Source organism: Temnothorax longispinosus, chromosome 8 (genome assembly GCF_030848805.1).
Source record: "Temnothorax longispinosus isolate EJ_2023e chromosome 8, Tlon_JGU_v1, whole genome shotgun sequence".
NCBI classification, from domain to species: Eukaryota; Metazoa; Arthropoda; class Insecta; order Hymenoptera; family Formicidae; genus Temnothorax; species Temnothorax longispinosus.
In genome coordinates this window covers 17383069-17402333 of record NC_092365.1, presented here as the reverse complement: position 1 = coordinate 17402333, position 19265 = coordinate 17383069, and the positions used below count along the sequence as shown (strand labels likewise).

The 19265-nt window shown below is 40.6% G+C and overlaps 1 protein-coding gene across 2 annotated transcripts in view; it reads right to left on the bottom strand.

The window, feature by feature from the left end:
- Positions 1–50: 50 nt before the first annotated feature.
- The window catches only part of Gwl (serine/threonine-protein kinase greatwall), a 182254-nt gene continuing 163039 nt past the window's right edge, over positions 51–19265 (bottom strand). For both annotated transcript variants that reach the window (XM_071787097.1, XM_071787096.1), the window contains one exon: positions 51–1297. In XM_071787097.1, the coding sequence (XP_071643198.1) occupies positions 1170–1297 (128 nt within the window). In that variant the 3' untranslated portion in view covers positions 51–1169. The remainder of the gene's footprint in view (positions 1298–19265) is intronic.

Sequence of the window (19265 nt, the reverse complement as noted above, 5' to 3'; positions counted from 1 at the left end):
TGCATGCATCTCTCCCGATCTTTGCATATGTTGATTTTCCGGCTTTTATTTTCAAGGCAATCTGTGAACTTACTGTGTACGACTCAACGTGTACAGGTAAGTGTTCTGTAACTTTATAAGTTCTCAATTCAACCCGGATTTACATAGTTGAAATACAGAAAATATGAATTTATTTATTTATTAAACTGAGTTATACTGAATATATTTGAGAGGAGCACTCGAGAGAGAGCATTGAAAACAATTTTAATTTAATATCTTTACTTATTATGTTGAGTTGATAACAATAATTATATTATTTGATATACATGATTGTCGAATAAAATTTAGATATTGTTTATATATAACGTATCTAAAGAAAATGTGTATCACCGTTTTTATAGCAGCATAAAGTACATCGCAAATGGGAATATTGGATGATAATTTTATTATCACGAAAAGTCTCAAAAGTCAAAGTTTTGTTATCAAGAATTTTTTTTATAAGAAATAGTGCACAATTTATGTATATTATAATATATTATAATATATAATTAAAATATAATATATAATTTATTTTTATCAACTTCGAGTAGTGATATGAAACAACTCGCTTCCCTAGAGACGGTCCAGTGAAAGCTGAATTGCGTGCTGTTGACAATATAGAAATCATGCGTGATAATATCATGCAAATTCACATTTGTAATGTATTATAATAAAATAATGGAGCTGCTGAAGAATCCCAAATAATATATAATTTAAAATAATGATTTACAAAATAAAGAGAGCATATAGTTATTAACTGCTGCCAGTAAAACAGCATTAGGAAGGATCTATAAACTAAATATATTTATATTTATATGTATATGTATATAGATTTTCTATGTTGTGCATTTTAACATTTGATTTTATTATAATGTGTGGAAACTGAATTTATTTGATTATTTGTTATTGGAATTGGTAAAGCTTTCAGCGAAATTAAAGATTGTGTAAAACATTTTCACAATTAATAGTTATCGAACGGAATTAATGGTTACTTTAAACAATGGTAATAAATTCACAAAGTGCGAAGTCTGTAATAATAGTTTATTTAACAAAATTAATTTCAGAAGAATATAAATTAAATATTTGGCATATGTGTTTATTTTATAATATAGATATTAAATATTTCGTGATTAAATTTTGTTTGGTAGTTGTTATATAGCACGCGTATCCGAGCCACTTTGCATTGTCATGTGCGTAGCAAGAGTCGATTGAACGGGTAGCAGTACGAGCCATCCTGTCACCACCATATCCATTGAATATGACGATCGTTTTTCAAATACTAGAAAATAAAACACCAAACTCGATTATTTCCTTGCAAACAATAAACCTCCTATTAATTCGCGCAAGTACTCAACGTCCACGATTGACGATTGTAAATAAATTTAAGTGAATAAAGTTGAATATTTGGCACAATTTACTTTTTTTACGCACGAATCAAAACGACAAAGAATGAAAATTATATAATATCGTTTTATTCTTGTGATAATATGTCTTCGCATAAATTCGAATGTATTTTGTACTGTGCTTTAAATTTGTTAGTGATTTAAACGTAATTTGCTTATCACATTCGTCATTTGTAAATTTGATTAAAGCGAGTTGACGTTTCGTTCGTGTGCCAATTTGCGAGATTTACAATTGTCTAGTGGATCATAAAGCTTTGTATTTATAATACGACTAAATATACTCCATCCATTCTACATATTATCTATTTTGATTAGTTAAACGCAATGAGTTAAACGTATTCGCGTCATTTTTCAAGCAATGCACTTATGTCTATCGTGCGTAGCACGACATGAAAAGAATAAAATTATGTAAATATCTTTATTGCAGTGATTTTTACAATTGTGTGTCAAGTAATAAGGTATATTTCTATCTAAAAAATATCTAACAATAGAAGGACTCATTATCATTTCTACATCATTAGATACATTACAAATGAGAGTACTTCATGAGATATGAAAATTTTATTATTAGGAAAAGTTTCGTACTTCAGATTTTTCTTCAAAAAATAGAACTACTCACTTCCCAACGTTTTGGTGAAAACTGACTTATTACTGTTGTACAATATACTTATGTATTTATGTACCATTGACAACATAGAAATTATCTGTGATAATATAGTTCACATTTGCAATAAATTATTAGAGAATATTATTGTACAATATTAGTATAAAATAATATAGAGCGAAGAATTTAAAACAGAATAATTTGCAAAACCGATGGAGCTTATAAAAATTTAATTGTTAACAACTGCCAATAAAACAGCATAGAGTGATCTCGTTATAAATTCAACTCTCCAATACATATCTATATATTATCTATGATATGCATTTAAACATTTACTTTTATTATCCTGAAAACTTTATTTATTTAATTATTTTTCGTTTCTCTGTACTAAGAATGAACAGTTATCATCAATCGTTAAAGTCAATAAGCGTAGATCTTTCATCGCTAATTAAATCGTCCGTATACGATCTTATTATCAATTTAGAACAGCTGTATAGCTAGGCTTCAAAATGTATGCCTCCTTTCCTTAACGCGTAGCCTAATCGTAAACGCGTAAACATCTAGACGTAAACATTGTAAAGAGAGCATGTAAGAACAATTCGTAATTCAAATTCAGAATTATGAATTTATCCTCGACATGAACCAAGTAATTGCATCCACTGATATCTACATATCTATTTGTTTGGAATAACGCATTTGAGCAGTTAAATATTTCACGAAATATGAATTATCTATATATAGGTATATGTGAGTATATATATATTTTTTCTTTTTAAAAAAAGACAATTACGTAATTTACCCGATGTAATCTTCGTAAAAATTCGTTTCGCGGTTTTGATTGATGCTCATCCATGACGTCTTATTGTCTTTTAAAATTATACATAATTGTTGTACTTTCTGTATTTCTTCGAGTATCGCGATCTTTAGCCATCATTTATTTTTATTTAGCTATAATAATCCTACCAGATTTCGTTTCAGTTTACTTTTTAAGGGTCAATCGGTGAATCGAAAGGTTTCACGCGCGCGTTATGTACTTGTCTTATGTATACCTGCAGCACCTCAGCCGTGGTTGCAAACTGCCGCGATCGTAATCCATAACCACGCGAGTATCCATTCCCAAGGAACCACAGACCCCACGTGAAATCCGATGCGATACGTGCAACACTCCTGGACAAAGTATACCTTTGCGCTCCCTCGCTTCGAGGAAGGAGAAGTCTGTCTTTCAAAATGTGCACCCGCTTTCTTCACCTTACAATTCAGTAAGTACACGTCGATCGTTAAAAACGATCCGGTTTTTTTTTCATTGTTGTATTAATTTAACCAACCATTACCGTGCCGTACAGTCTAAACTTTGTTTCATGTAATTGAGAGAGTGGCTATAGAAATATTTTTCTTTAGTTAGAATATCTACATCAGTCTGTCAGGGTCAGATCCGTGAAGATTATCTTACTCTCTTCTAGGAACCACGAAACCTTACGTTCTTAGAAGATATCTCTCAAAAATAATTATAGCAATCTATAAAAAAAAAGTTTATCTATACTAAAATGGACTTTTAAAAGAAATATTTTTAAAATTTTTATTTTTCAAGTCGTGGATAGTTTACTTTTAATTGAAATATTAATCTAAAAGTGTTATTTGATTTTCTATTGTTGATCTTGCGCATTATTCGATACCAATTAAAAAAATTGCAGGAAGGAAACGTATACGATGCCTCTTTTTTTCGAACATTTTAATTTCAATAACTTAATAATTTCTTCCAAGTAATATAAAAAATGTTGCATCAGATAATAGAGATACTTGCGCGTATCGATCTGTACAAGGTTAAATACATACAGTCTTTTTTCATGTGCAGTAGCATCACGCGAGTCATCGTACGCGCACACACATGCATTTATCGTACGTCGCGCGGCTCCGTTTATGTGTGTGCTCGATATAAAAATCCATTCGCCGGCATGAGTGGCGTCGGCTTTGAATTTTTTTGCTTCTGCCCCCTGGCTACCGGCGCGGCTGGCTCTCCCGTGCGCGCTCCGATGGAAACGATCGCGATCCAGAGGCCAAGGAGAAAACCGAACCAGCTTAAACTCTTTCTCGGCCCCCGCCCGCCCCCGTTTGTCTGCGCTGTGTTTCGTCGTGCTGACATCGTTTTCGCGGCCTTCCATACCCGGTTCCTCTCCGCCTTCCTTCTCGCTTTAACCCTTCCCAGAGGTGGCCGCTCCTTAGTGAAACCGCGTATCTGGAATTTCTAGTGGCGATCCGTATACGACTTTACGGTAAATCGCCGCAGAAGTGTGTCTCCGAGTCCGATAACGTTATTAACAATTATATTTTATATCGTCGCATCGCATCGACCACCCTATTGACTGTTAAAATTATGCTTGTTTAAAATTATTCAAGCCACGCATCTCACAAATTACATGTGAATTTTGCTTCCCTTTACGTTTTTTTAAATCACCTGTAATGTTGGGACAACCATTATTCTTCTTATATTGGCTCGGAGAAAGTGCGCGACTTCTGAGACAGGCTATATAAACCTGGCCAATATTATAAAACTCATAAAATGATTCACGACGAACGCTCGTTCATCACGTCGTACATCGTCGAGTTACATTGCCTCGGGATGTTACTTTCCGCTTCAGTGTCACGTTGGATTACATCTTCCGTGCGTCCGCATCGGGCATGTTTCCTCTCTCTCGCTCTCCTCCCCCCGGTTACGTAGACGTCCACCTCGGCGGAATTTTATACGCGAGACGCGTTCGATGATATTAATTATCTCCTCGTTCTCAACGCGCATTACTGAAATTTGTTATCGTTGCCGGTAATCAAATACTCCGCATGGAATCTGTAATGAGAGGCCTCTGGCTTGTCTGTGTACACGAAGAGAGAATGCTGGCAGTCTCGTTCTTTTCTTTCCCCCTTTATCGCCGTCTGTGACATTCGCAAAATAAGGCATTTCCAGTAATTCGTGGTTACAATATTAGGACTGGATCGGCGCCGCAGGATTCTCTCTTTCTCTCTGGGCGAATTATGCGTGGTTATAAAGAGCTTTCGTTACGGCCATTATTATTATTAGCTCGACCATTCGCGCAGTGACCATTATTTCCATATTTATAAATTCTAACAAACTGTGTCGAATTTCGTGGCATCTACATGAGAAATGCCTAGAGGAAAAAGATCATAAATCTAATTCGTAAAAATAACGGATAAATTTCCTGTGTTAAATTAATTCAGCGGAAATTTTGTATGAACTTTGCGACTTTGTTCCAGTCGGGATTGGAATCGCGTAGGTTGTTTTAATTAACGGAATCTGTTTATAAATGATCGTCATTAACGAAGAAAGCGAAAACACCTCGATATTCGAAGGTTGAAGGACAAATATTCTCAACTCTAAAGTCTGATGACAGACACAGCAAGAAGGCGAAATCTCTCGTATCTCTCGATCGAGAACCTCGTTTGAAGTGTACAATGTTCGATTCCGGGTCTCATTTGGTAGAACGGCCTTGAAGAGATCTCGATATGCGATATGCCACTCAGAATCGAGGTCACTTTTGGAATTGGTCATGTAAATCGTTCAATGTGCAATGCCATGATAATTAATTCGATAATGGAAATTAATATGCACTTTTTGCCTGCCGAGAACAATTATCACTTTTTTTTATTGGCTAATTTTCTTTTTTGAACACATAATTGTGTACCATATAGTATAAGTTATAGAAAACTGCCAAAAAGTATAAATATGAGGATACAACTTGCACCAGGCTGAGAAAACATTTTATACTGGTATATAAAACCTACTTCTCGCGTAAAACCTATTATTTTTTAAATGTAAAAACTTTAAATAAAAGTTTACTGTTTATCATTAGCTTGAAATAATTAAAATAAAATTACTTGTGCTATTTACTAATTGACCTAATATTTGAGTCAAAGAACTCCATCATATCAATTTCTCGCTACACGAAGCAAGCATAATGTATATACAATAAGAAAATTAATTGGGATCGTGGAAAGGAAGTAACAAAATGCAAGTATCAATACAACAATCTTTTCTAAGTGTGGAGCAAATTTTACGATTAAAAATGGTTTCCTCTGGTAGAAACGAAGAAAGAAAGAAACATTTGAATTAAAATCAACATAATTCTGTAAATTGATTCTATAAGTATCTTCTAAGTAACAACATGGTATTTCTGTCGCAGGCCGAAGAACGTTTACGACGAGGAGCTAAAATAAGCCGATTAAATATTCCGTTCGTAATTAAATCCATCCGCTAGCAGAGTTATCTAGCCGGACGGATGCCTATCGATCCTCGAATCGATCGAGCGATAATCATCCAGGCGTAAATTTCCTGAACCTCGTCCTCACTCCATCTCGTCTCTTCTTTTTCGACACAAAGTCCGAGGACGTGACTCTGCCAAGATGGAAAGGAGGGAATGAAGAGAAAAAGAGAGCAAGATAAGGGGCAGAAGAGAGGGCTGTTTTTACTCCTCCTCGCGCTGGTATATTCCGTCCTTCTCCTCGCTCCCATTTCTCTCTATCCCTCTTCGCTATTTTCGTTCCTTCGTTGCACAAGCCGTTCTCATTGCGCTGTCCACGTTCCCCGTTTCTCTTCCACGCCACGAAGAACGACGTTGGACGGGCGATTCGAAACGCGTGACGCGCCTTTCGATGCGACCCGACACACGTGCGTACACGTGTGCGCGTGCATCGCGGCTCTAGCCGCGATTGGAAAGCGTGGAAAGAGAACAAGGAAAGGGCGTACGTGCGGATGTCCATCGGAAGCTGGGCAGTTAGAGAGGGGCAGGATTGGATGAAGTATAAAGTACGCGTCTGAGATCTCGAGAAATTGAAAAAATACAAAACTCAGTTTCCAATTCCATAAATTTATTCAATTCAAAAATCGCGCACGCGGTTATTCAAGATAACAATATTTATTGATATCAAAACATTACCTTGGTTATAAATGTATGCCATAAGATTTTAAGGAGAAGAGGAGAAGCAATTTAGTCGTTGCTTCTAAATATTTTAATCCGCTCAGAGAGGAAGGGAGGTAAAGATGGGGGGGGGGGGAGAGAGAGAGAGAGAGAGAAAAAGAGATATTGTCAGTGAAGACGACAGAGAGAACGCAGGAGATATTTCTCGACCAAATAAACGCGCTTCGCAGTGCGGGAGATCGCGGCCACGCCCTGTCTTCTTCTCTTGCCGCTGTTGGCCTTCCTTCGACTCTTCGGGACCGAATGTACAAACGAACGAAAGACGCGGCGAAAGGAAGTGGAGAGCGCGTGTGCCTGCTCGCACATGCACGCACGCAATACACACGCATACACACACAAATATATATATGTGCGTGTAAGGACCGCAAAGTAGTACCGGCCGAGGTCCGGAGAGGGCCAAGGGCGCCTCTCTCGAAGAAACTGACGAGTCCTCTACATCTACACGATGAGAAAATTCTCCACCTGGGAGGAGGAGGAGGAGGAGGCGGTTTAGCGTAAAAGGACCATAACGATGTTACTCATGTGTGTATGCGTGTATGCGTGTGCGAGAGAGACGTTGGGTGGAGAATCGAGCGGGAGAGAAAAGACGAGGGTGCATCGGCGTTTCTGGACAACGACTCTTCACTCTATCTCTCTCTCTCTCTCTGTTTTCCTTCTCTTCGGGTCCTTTCCTTCTTCACCGACCTCTCCGCTCTTGCATCTCCATGCGCATCATTTATTAGAATGAAAACGTCATTACCAATTCGGCCGTAACTAATGCACCGGTCGCGCAGCCACTTAGGGACGGTCATACGACCAACGCGCGGGTAACCAACGCGGGTTCGAAGATGAGAAGAATCGTCAGAATCATCGTTAGGACGTCACGGAGCGGTGGAAGAAGGAAGATGACCCACGCCAATGCGGCGCCTTCTCACACCAGACTGCATTGTATGATGGGTGTGATTTTGGGCTTAGGATGAGCAGAGGATGATGAGATCTAGGAATTGGTGCCCTGGAAGGAATAGAACACGCTCAAGGGTCATTTAGTGTCTTGATACATAAAATATACATGTAGCGAATACATGTCTCTCACTTTTTCTCTTGTGGTACATATATAAGAATTATTTAGTTATATTTGATCTGAAAAGTATTCGCCGTCACCGTTAACGTACGGTGCGTGTGATGTAACTTAACTTTTATAAGGAGAGTAACAAGTTCCGGCTCGTTAGAGTCTGTTATATCATGCTTGTTCTCTGACAGCTGCTTCTTAGTAAATCATTATGTCACCTAATTTCTCGTCACTCAGTGCAATCGAGCTTCTTATTATTCCCATCGCGCGCTACTGTTTGTCGGATTATAGCGACCTAAGCAATCATCATCTTGCGCCATTCGAGGTGTGATATTATCAACGATTCAATCGATTTTCTTCTCTATATTGACTCGAGTGTAACATTTTGATATTCGACGATGATATGTCAGATTGTTTACGATCTTTCCGCGAGGCTGCCTCTTCGGTGTTTGAGATTTAATCGCTTGCAGCGAATTTGCATTTAATCGGCATATTAACTTCCATAAGCCCATAAAATATTAGAAGCCGGTGGGATAGGCCAGGTAAATATCTCTCTGCCGCGTATGATCGCTCGGATAGCGATTCTTGTTGCACCGCAACGACCTTCACGCCGCGCAATAGTCATTTTTCACGTAATTGTTGTTTCTGCGGTGAACCGTGACGCATAGTTAACTGCGTCTAGGTACCGTGCGTATTACAACGCGTTTATAGTTTCATTCTGATATACACATTTTACGGTATACTCCACTTTCCTTGCGTTTGGAGAGGTATATCAAGGTTCGAGGTCGTATGTTTGCGCGGACATATCGTTTTTGTCATGCATAACTGGTCGATATCCTGTTGATATATCAAAATTCTTTTCGTGCTACGCTCTGTAAATCGCTTAACATTTTACGCGTCAGATATTTATATATAGAAAAATTTTTTGGATACCGCGTATCACACATAGTCTTATCTTTCGAATAAATTAAATACCTGCAAGATAATGAATATCATTAATAACAGAATTTTGAATTAGAAAATATTTAAATTATCATATCTATACGCACAGTAGATCTTTTAAATATATTTTATTAATTTATTTGATTTAAAAAATCCATAGATCAAATAATGTAGGGAACATTGTTTATTACACGTTATGGAAATAATAATTTTTTGGGATAAAAACCATTATTGCACTTTTGAAAGCAAAGATTTTTTTACATATTCAATTCTATAACTATCATAATTTAACAAGTGTCATAATTGAACGTTTTCTCATCGACTTTGATATTATTCAAAGGATAATTTTAGCGATTTCCGAGTAATGGCGATTGAATCGAATTCCGCGGTCTATTTCCCAGAACGTGCGCGAGATGCACGAGTCCGAGAGGCGGGTTTTCGCGGCGAAGAATTTCATTGAACAATTCTTTGCTCTAGGCCGTGATCCGTCGCGGCCGTAATAGGCAGGAAAATGCCTGCAGGATGTGACGGGATATGGCAAGTGGAGCTGTTCAATTCGCTGAACTGGTCCGGCGTGTGCTACCGCGGAATCGGCCGCAGCTGACACGTTGAATGCCTAAGTCGGCGTTTTTCCAGGCGCGAGTCTGCGCCGAGTGCCGTCGAGTCAACAACCCCTTGACGTGTCCCTGATGCCCTAAGTCCGGTGACAACGCGTGCATCAGTAATACGTACATACGTATACATCACGGAGCAACCGGATTTAAGATCGTAAATAATGATATGGATCGCGATTATCACAATTAACGATCAATATGAATACGCGAATATTCTATTAATTAACGAAAGTTCTCTAATAAAGATAGATAGAGACGATATTACTCAAAATCAGATAAGATTCATGTATTCTGCATATATGTATAATATTTTACAGAAGCTAAAAACTTATCCGATAAACATTCCGCTACAAGTACTTACGGAAGACCTTCATGGCAATCTTGATTTCATTTCAATTCTAGCACGGCAAATTATCGAGACTCGCGCTGACGTATGTCGTGTGTGTGTAAATCGCGATGCACACGAAACTTCGTGACCACAAATATTATCTTGACTGCCGGAATGACGCTTTGAAGAAGTAAACAGGCTGCGTCTATATTCGCGTCTGTATTTGAATACCAACTCCTTGTTTGAATCTTTATCGTTTTTAAGTTTTTTAATCGTTTAATCAATTTTTAAATACTCCATCCTGTTTTTTAATAAAATTGCAGGATAGTATAAAAAAGGAATAATTATATAATAATTACGAAATAATATAACAAGCTTTGAAAAATTTTTCAAAAGACTAGCATGATGTGAGATTGTATTAATACATAAATTTCTATATATTTAATGAATACTTTGCATCTGATATTTATTGGATGACTGTACATATCTCATCTCGCCCGCGCGCATAAATCAGTAGACGACCAAAAGTCTCAAATGACTCAAATTGTTTCAGATTAGCCAGACGATATTCATTTCGAAAAAAGCCGAAGTTCGTCGATTTGGAGATCAGGAGACGATTCTAGTCCGATAGCAGTCAATGAAATTCCGCAATCAACCGGGCTGAAGGATCGCAAATTGGCAGGAGAGATTGGTCCTGCATTCCTGCAGTTATGTGCAGCGCATTGGCGAAAGGCGCTCTCATTTGACTCACGAAATGGAAAGGGGCACACCCATAGCACAGCGTACCGCATAACGAGAAATCTGGAGGATCCACACGGGAAGTCCATTCATTGAATGAATATCAACTTTACGATTACAGATGCAACATAAATGTTGCTTGAATAAACTATAAATATTATCTGTGCAATTAATATGATTTAGGAATTATAACTTAATTAATGGTTTAACATTATATGTTACATTATCTGACTATATTTTATTTTATTTCAGAACGCATGTCTCGACGTCAGTAAATTCACCGGTGACTGAGATGCCAGCGCTTTAGTGATTTCAACGCCGGAGACATCAATTCCTACTCTTCGGACGCGTTAAGTTAGGACTAATCTAACTTCGTACTTGGGTGATTAATTTAATAGCCGGTAAGCAAGCCGCCAAACACATATCACTCGTCGAGAAGCATCGCGCTACCGGTGTACTGCACCATTTTTTTTACAAATAGATTTTTTTATGCGTGTATCTACGTTGCAAATCAGTTCCATAAATAGCATCGCTCCACGCGACGTTAAAATCAGCCGGGTATACATCGACGTACATGGGACGTATGCGCTATATATCAGACGGGACTTGAAATTCGAAGTGACTCTGATTTTTCCTAATAAACCTGTACTCCGGCCGGCTACCGATGCACGCTAAGCACGACGCTGCATGTGTTCCACGCTGTTTGGAGCCTTGTCAGACGCGCTCTCGATCGCCTGCATCCTCGGTAGTGGTGACCGCGGTGGTATTGGTAACACGGGCACGTTCGATGTGTCGGCCGCGACATCACGTGCGTGCACACGCCACACGTGTGCGCGTGCACGCGTACGTGCGCGGACGGGCGCCGCGTTGCCCGGCGCGGCGCGGCGGTTTAGCGCACACATGCACGAAGCAAGGTGAAAGAATGTCAAATGATGATTGGTCATTGCGGTGGCCAATGGGTCCCCGACTTCTCGTCCGGTAGGTAGGCTCTCGCCGTTGCACGTAGCGGCGCCGCCTCCTGGTGCAGCTAGCTATCAAGGCGCATAAAGCGTCGCGTCGCGATTCAAGCCCGCCGCCCGTAATCGGCACCCGCATTGCCACGAGGGAACCGACGCGCCGAAGCTCCTCTTCCTTCTCTTCTCTTCTCTTCTCATCCTTTTCATCATCATCATCTTCTTCCTCTCCTCCTCCTCGCCTTCTTCTGCGACGCTTCCTCCCTTCATGCTTCTCCGTGACTCCGTGATGCGCACGCCGCTGGTTCGGCGATGAGCCGATGACCCTTTTTTGTCGCGCTGCGGTCGGGATTAAATGCACTTAGTATTCTCATCCTCTCGATATTCAACGGAGACGCCGCTACGATTTCTGTCATTCCTCCGTTTGCTTACATTCATTTTAAAAGATGTAAATATTGTTAGCCGTTGCCTGGCAATTTTCTTTAAGCTGTAAATTTTAGAAATTACTTAAAGAGTAAACTTATAAGATAATTCTACACGTAAATTTTTGTTGAAATTTTCGATTTTAGGGAACATAATTTACAGGAATGTCTAATTATTAAAAGTTGGAAAAATGCATTTTTTTAGCATTAAAATTTCTCGCGCGTGAAAGTTGCATTCACGTGTGCGTGTGCATACTAAAAGCTGATTAGATTAGAAAATAATTACGTTATCAAAACTGCTTTAAGTTATATGTAGCGAATTTTTCCTATGTTTATCTCACTTAGTAACCAAGCTGTCTACAACAAACTTTCCCGAATTTATATCCGACAAGAGTAGAAAATTGCATTAATGGTACGATGTAATGATATCAAGATGCAAAACGCGTTATTACTCAGAGGGATATAAAGCTGTCACCATAATCGTTATCGTTGCGTCATTAAAAGATCCGCTCTGCTGCTTTATACAGCAAAAAAGGATTCAACAGGTTTTGGCATTATTTTTCTTTTCCATTTTATTTATGCTTAATAAGCAATTCTGAGGATTCTTTTGTTTTACTTATACCAGATATATTTGAATTATAAATATTAACAAATTACAATTTTGCGTAAGACAAGTTTATTCGTTATGCTATATATTCAATTTTATATTTATTGACTGCATTTTTATTTTAACTTATTATCGATGAATATGTTTACTCTCTGTCAAAAATATCTTTCGGCAGAAGAATGAAACGTTGTAGTATACAATTAGTCTCTATCAAACTTTATCTTTCAGATATTCATCAGTCATCATGACCAGTCGAACTGTCGGCTGCTTCCTGTTGCGACATGGCTCGTCCTTGTCACGAGTATCGCTACATGAGTATTTACTCAGTCTCGAGTCTCCTCAGTACCGTTAATGCGATATCAACCTACCTACTGTACCAATTGATAGCCGACAATGCACAGTTTCGAAGTTCCCGTTCATTGGCACAATTTTAAACGAATTGCATTGTGAAATATCGTGGAATCGCGTAACATTCATAAACAACAAAATCGCACATTGCTGAATTCGAAATATTCAAGAACCCATTATTGTTAGCAAAATTAGCAGAATTTTAGAACTCTTGAAGTATTAAGAAAAGAGAGAAATGAGATTAAATTCATTAACTTTAATATAAATAATGCCAAGGTATCAGAAAAACTTCTCGCGATTCTAGCCTTTGCAGTACCAGTATCTCACTCGAACTCGAAATTTCTTCGACGGCCAACGTATTTTAAATAATAGATTTTATTAGGCGCTAAGCGTTTAATAAACGCATTCTATCTGTAAGATAAAAGACGTCGAATCCGTAGTATTAACAGCACGTATCGGGATACCGCGCTGTATTACTCTGATACTGATGTATCATTATGGATTTCTTGCCTGTTTTTCAGTCGTACTTACGTGACTCGTATTCGACATAATCCGTGTAAGTTGCAGAAGTGCGATCGAGACTTGCTAATTTTAATATGTGCAGTAACATATGAAAAGACGTACATTGTAAATAACACTTGCTGTATAAATTTAATTTAATGTTATTTATCAGAAGAATTATAAAAATATTATTAAGAGATTTAGAATTGCATATACAGAACCGGACATGTCCACCTGTTTTACTGCATTAATTATTTATTATTTAATCAGCGATGCGTGAACTTGTCATCTGCGTGAAAAATGTGAATTTATTGACTCTAATTCTGAATTCCCCATAACTGTCGGGAAATCAAGCAGTTACTCCTACAAAATAAATAAAGAAAATATCGTGTTTCTTCACGTTCGAGCCGATTTAACGGCTCGCCGAACGTGGAAGCTCGAGAGACGCGTAATACCATTTGCATTATGCACGGCCGCTTTATCGGTTTTCACGACGTATTTCCACCGGTCGACCGTATAAATTCCGCGATAGAATCTCGACAAATGAAATTACAGGGCGGACCCCCGTTAGGTCACGCAACAGTGTAAGTCGCAACAGTATCGCTGAACGTCATCGCGTTAGTTTGCACCGACGAAAGCGCGAATGCGAGACGGAGGGGTGGGTATGCGATAAACATCGACGATAAAAATTAATGAGTCGCGCAAAGGAACGAAAGGGCGATGTGTGACAAGATTGATCTTACGACGACGATAGATTGTATCGTGTATATGAGAGATCTATTTACGCGACACGCCACGTGGTCTTCTTTCACCGCGATGTCGCAACGCGGTTTTAACGCCGCAACGCCGGCACTGCGATGTGTATATTTATTTACATAGTGCTCTTTGCGCGTTTGTGAGGGTCGTAAAATCCTCCGATCTTCTTGGCTGCGCGACATATAAAGCTGCAGCGCGATTAAGGGGGCGCATAGAAATAAGAGACCGGGAGAAGAGACCGAGATATCTCCAGCGTCTCTCGAGCAACAATGATTTAGAGTCGGTCGATACCTGACTAATTGCTTATAATCTTGTCCATGCACGCGATCACAGCTGTGGTGTTATCGGGGGGACGAGTTGCAGCGTTGGCCATCGCGTTATCAGTCGTAATTACCTGCAATATTGCGTAACGCATCTCTTATACGACGAGAGGATGTAAATAATTAATATTGTCTGTGCTTCGCAAAGAATGAAGTGACTTTGACTCTTGCGTGTATTATAGTATTTATATCTACATCAGGCTTGTGTGTGATAACACCATAAAATCCTAGTTAGATAGCGTATGTATATAAAGATATAATATATATCTATATATATTCGAAGTAATTATCATTGCATATATCATTAGTTATTATTATAATATGACGGAATATTTGATAACTGACTAAACTTGCATTTTACACTATAAGGATTAAGAATTTAAAATTTTGGACGTCTTTTTATCTTTGTACGTAAAGTGCATTATTAACACTGCGCAAATATACGCGCGTAAAAATATACACGCGTCATTCGCGCATTATGTCTGTATATGACATCGTAAAATATCGCGCGATAGATAACGTCATACAGGGCTCTCTCGTCAACGGCGTCAGGGCGGATTAAGGGATAGATGTGAGAGCATGGGAAAGGAAAGAGGAAAGAGAGGAGATCGCACGGATATACACCGTCGATAGTACGTCGACGAGCACGTTCCTATGTGCCACGGTCATTCGGGGATCGGCAGATAAATAATTACCGATAGCCCCGCTGCGTCGCGAACGCCGCGCGCCGTATACGCCGTCATTCTCGGACGAGAGCCATTATGCCGTTGGCCGCGCGATAGCAACATTATACGAGGCCGTATACATCAGCATTCAGCCGACGCCTAAACGCATAAATTCCATCGCGGCGCGACGATTCGCCCGAGAGCAGACACGAGCGGAATCGCGGCGGATCGTAACACCGATCTTCAGTATCCCCTTCGTCCTCCTTTAACTTCGCGGCTTCTTCTTCTCCCCATCCTCGCGACCATCCTCGGTCCACCGTGAACGGCTCCGTCCGTCGGTCCGCGGGTCAAGAGAGAATCCTTACGAGGCTGGTCCGTACCATTATCCTCCCTCCACGGCTGAGCTAATTTATGAATGGATTATGAATGGACGCGTCTCTCTAATGGCCCCTTCTTACGGTGCGCGCCGCGCGAAACGCGGCCGCAATAGAAAATCGGCTTACAGCCTACGGCTAAGAGAGGTAAGGTAAGCGCGCGTGACGCGACTGAAATTGGGCTCTCGATCGACGCGGAGCATTGCCTCCGCTTGGATTTACTGACGTCTTCTTGCAACGCCCGGCTTGGATGCCGCGCGCCGGCCCGGCATTACCTGTAATCTCGGGGCTTCGCGTGTTGTAGAAGAAAATGCTTCAAGTATTACAACTACTACTACCGCTATCAAATTACAAATAGATTGATGCAATGAAGCCCTAAGTCTTTAACCTGATATAATACCGCATTGCCAATGAAACTGCGGCTGTAATTTGGAAGAATTATACATGCCTATTACACGTGCCAAACCTATAAAGTTGAAGATTTATATAATTTCATAATAAATTCCGGGAATAAACGTAATTCTTAATGCACGTGCCTGTGAAATTCACATCAAATTATTAGAAATTTGAATTATCATAGATACCGGTTACAGAGATCGATTGAAAATATTGATAACCAGCAAATAGGGTGAAAATCAGTCCAGAATAGTTACAAGGAGATACTTATCAACAATTATCACACAATAACCAGAAAGAGTCATAGGGGACTACAGTCTTCTTTTATTCTCGCCTAAGATTACTTCGATCGCGGTATTGGGCGTGGTCTATTACATTTCGCAAATAAATCGAGAGTGTAGTAATGAGCATTATCTGTAACGCTCACGTGGATTTTCGATAACTTCCGCGATACGCTAATTAGGGCGATGCCGGGCACGAGGAAGAGAGAACGCTTTACCGTGACTGCCGGGCACGAAACTGGAACGCCACGTGTTGCCTATTATTAATCGACCGTTAAAGGAAACGGTTGAGAGACAGCTGAAAGCCAATGATACGTATAGCGACGGCGATAAACGCCTATGCGAGCAGTTAGGGGCAGAAAATCGGCGGTAAATTGAGGTATTAAGAGGAACGATTACTTATTATTGGCGACGCGAACAAAGCGGAGCAAACCGGATTCGGTATTCGGTAAAAACCGCCGTGGCCGCGTGTCGATTAATGCTCGAGGACGATTGTGCGCAACGAGCGGACGTGGAGAAAGGATTACGAATGCATAAACGGCCGATAATCAGTTGTTACGGTATATCGGAGCTGCCGATAGTTCGACAATCCTGTGGAATTCATAATTGCCCGTTGACGCTCGGGGAATTTCTTGCGCAGCGCTCGATGACGCGCATAATAGCGCGACTCTAGCCGCTATCTCGCGATAGAATAATTTCTAAGCGTTTCACATCGGCTGGACACGCGGTCGTTAATGCCTCGCAGGCCTGACGGTCAATGGTCAATGGTCTCGTTGGTCGGTGACCCCCCCCGTGTATCATGAGAAAAAAAAACAGTGATTTATCATGGTGCACATCGTATCAAACCTGGTTACAAACTAGCTGTTAATTAATAATCCAATTGCGCGCGACGCGATGAGCAACACGTAAATATCGTTAAATTTCCGCTGCCAGATATAGAGCCACGTCTTTTTGCTCTCATGCCGAAAACCAAGATCGTATACTCACGTGGAAAGGCTAGACACCGAAAGATCAAATTTTTCTTATTCCCGTACTTATATATATAACGTGCGTATTTCAGGATTAAATTATTTTACATTTAGCCTCTTCCTGTTCTACGTGCACCTGCGACTACTTTGCGCCGATCATACGGCATTTAATTTAATTGCGACACGTTGCAAAAGGCACAAAACGCGCGCAACGGAAGGGCGAGGCTACTCGAAGGATGAGGAATGATAAATGTCGATCGTTTGATCGAATAAGTCAACGCGTACCAAACGACAGCCGCTTATCTTCAGATTGGCTGTATGGAGCAGCTTCCTCGGCGGATCGTGCAACTCGCTCTGAAAAATCGTGCGTGCATCGACATCGCGATCGTTTCAGGAAAAACGATTTTTTGTTCGGCCTGTTGTCTAACAATAATCGTCCAGCCCGGCGGTTCTCGCGTGTGCCAATAGGCGCGAGGAATTATCCTCTCTCGTAGGAAATCTAGCGCAACGCGAGCGAGCGTTTTACCTACCGCCGCGTGACGGGTTTATTGCGGTTATCCGCGAGGGTAGTCGGAGCGGAGTGTAATTTTCTACGATGACGTTCTTAACGCCCGTCAATGGCACGAACGGTCCTCGGGCTGACTGGCGGGCTTTCAATATCGCGCTAGGTAATTAGCACGTTAAGCTGGCATCGGTTACGTTGCGATAGCTTACCGGGAAACACTTGGCCTATGTCAATATCTCCACGAAAGCCACGTCGCCGCTCGTATAGGAACGCGAGTTCTCTTGTCGAGACGTACTGTTTCGTTTCATTTGGAGTATCGCAGTCGCGTATTGGCTACCGTTATTGACGTCTTCGAGAAAGGAACGTTGCGATTATTAATGGCTAATAATGTAGACGTCAGGAGGCCTGCGTGTTATCTCGCGCGTTATCATTCATTATTACGCGACATATCGTGGCGGGCTTGAGTTGTCTCTTTTTGCAAAACGGCAGACGCAAAACGGCAATATCGCTCTTACGCAATAAGTTAGATTCCATTTGGCTACCGCGGCGGCGCGCTTATTGCGGTTTATTTATCGGAGCGTAGAAAAAGAAGTCAATTTCCTCGATCGATTTCTTTGCCGTGCCGGACAGCCCGTTCAAGGATCAATCTCCCGAACAATTCCCGAAGCATTTTGCACTTACATGCTACGTTCATTAATACACTTCATATTGTACAGCTCTATGCCGGTGCCGAGCAAAAAAAAAAGGCAGTTTGACATATTCCAGCAAATCGATAACACGCGAATGCCTTTTCATATCAGACTTGCGTAAGACAGCGTGTTGCAATAATTCCGCAACAGTATTTGAACAGATTCCAATTTCCTCAATTATTTCCTGAGTCATTCCGCAGCGCTAAAGAAGCGATAAATCTAATAGCGTAACAAACGTATCTAGATAAAGCTCCTAGACGAACGGTAGGGCTACAAAATTCGTTGGGCTTAAGCTTAACGTACCAACCGTCCCGCGCGTTCGTTGATGCCCTAACCGTTAATATGATATGTCAAAAGTTAGGCCAACCAACAAATCTCGGTCGCGAGACGTTAGAACGACGACGGCGGTTAGAACTGAAGGCGGTAACCGCCATCGTCGGACAGACGGCTCCGAACAAAATCTCGGATGTAACTGCCGCGCAATTTTTCTTTTCCATCCCTTTCTCTCGAGGCGGACGTTAACTCGCCGGAATCGGCTCGGGGAGTATCCCCCCGCACGAGACGCGTCGTGACGCTCTCCACGCGCCGCGACTTATCAAAGGAAGTTCCAGTTCCGTTCGTGACCAATGTCCGGTTAACCCGGTTTTCCCATGACCCTGCGAACAACGTAACGAAAGCGGCAACGATCTTACTGGCCGGTAAGTCTCATTGCGCGCATATGTCTGTACGGGGTTGGTAAATCCAAACGGTTCACGCCTGTCCTCTCCGTCCATCCCTCGTGTCTCTCTCTCTCTCTTTCG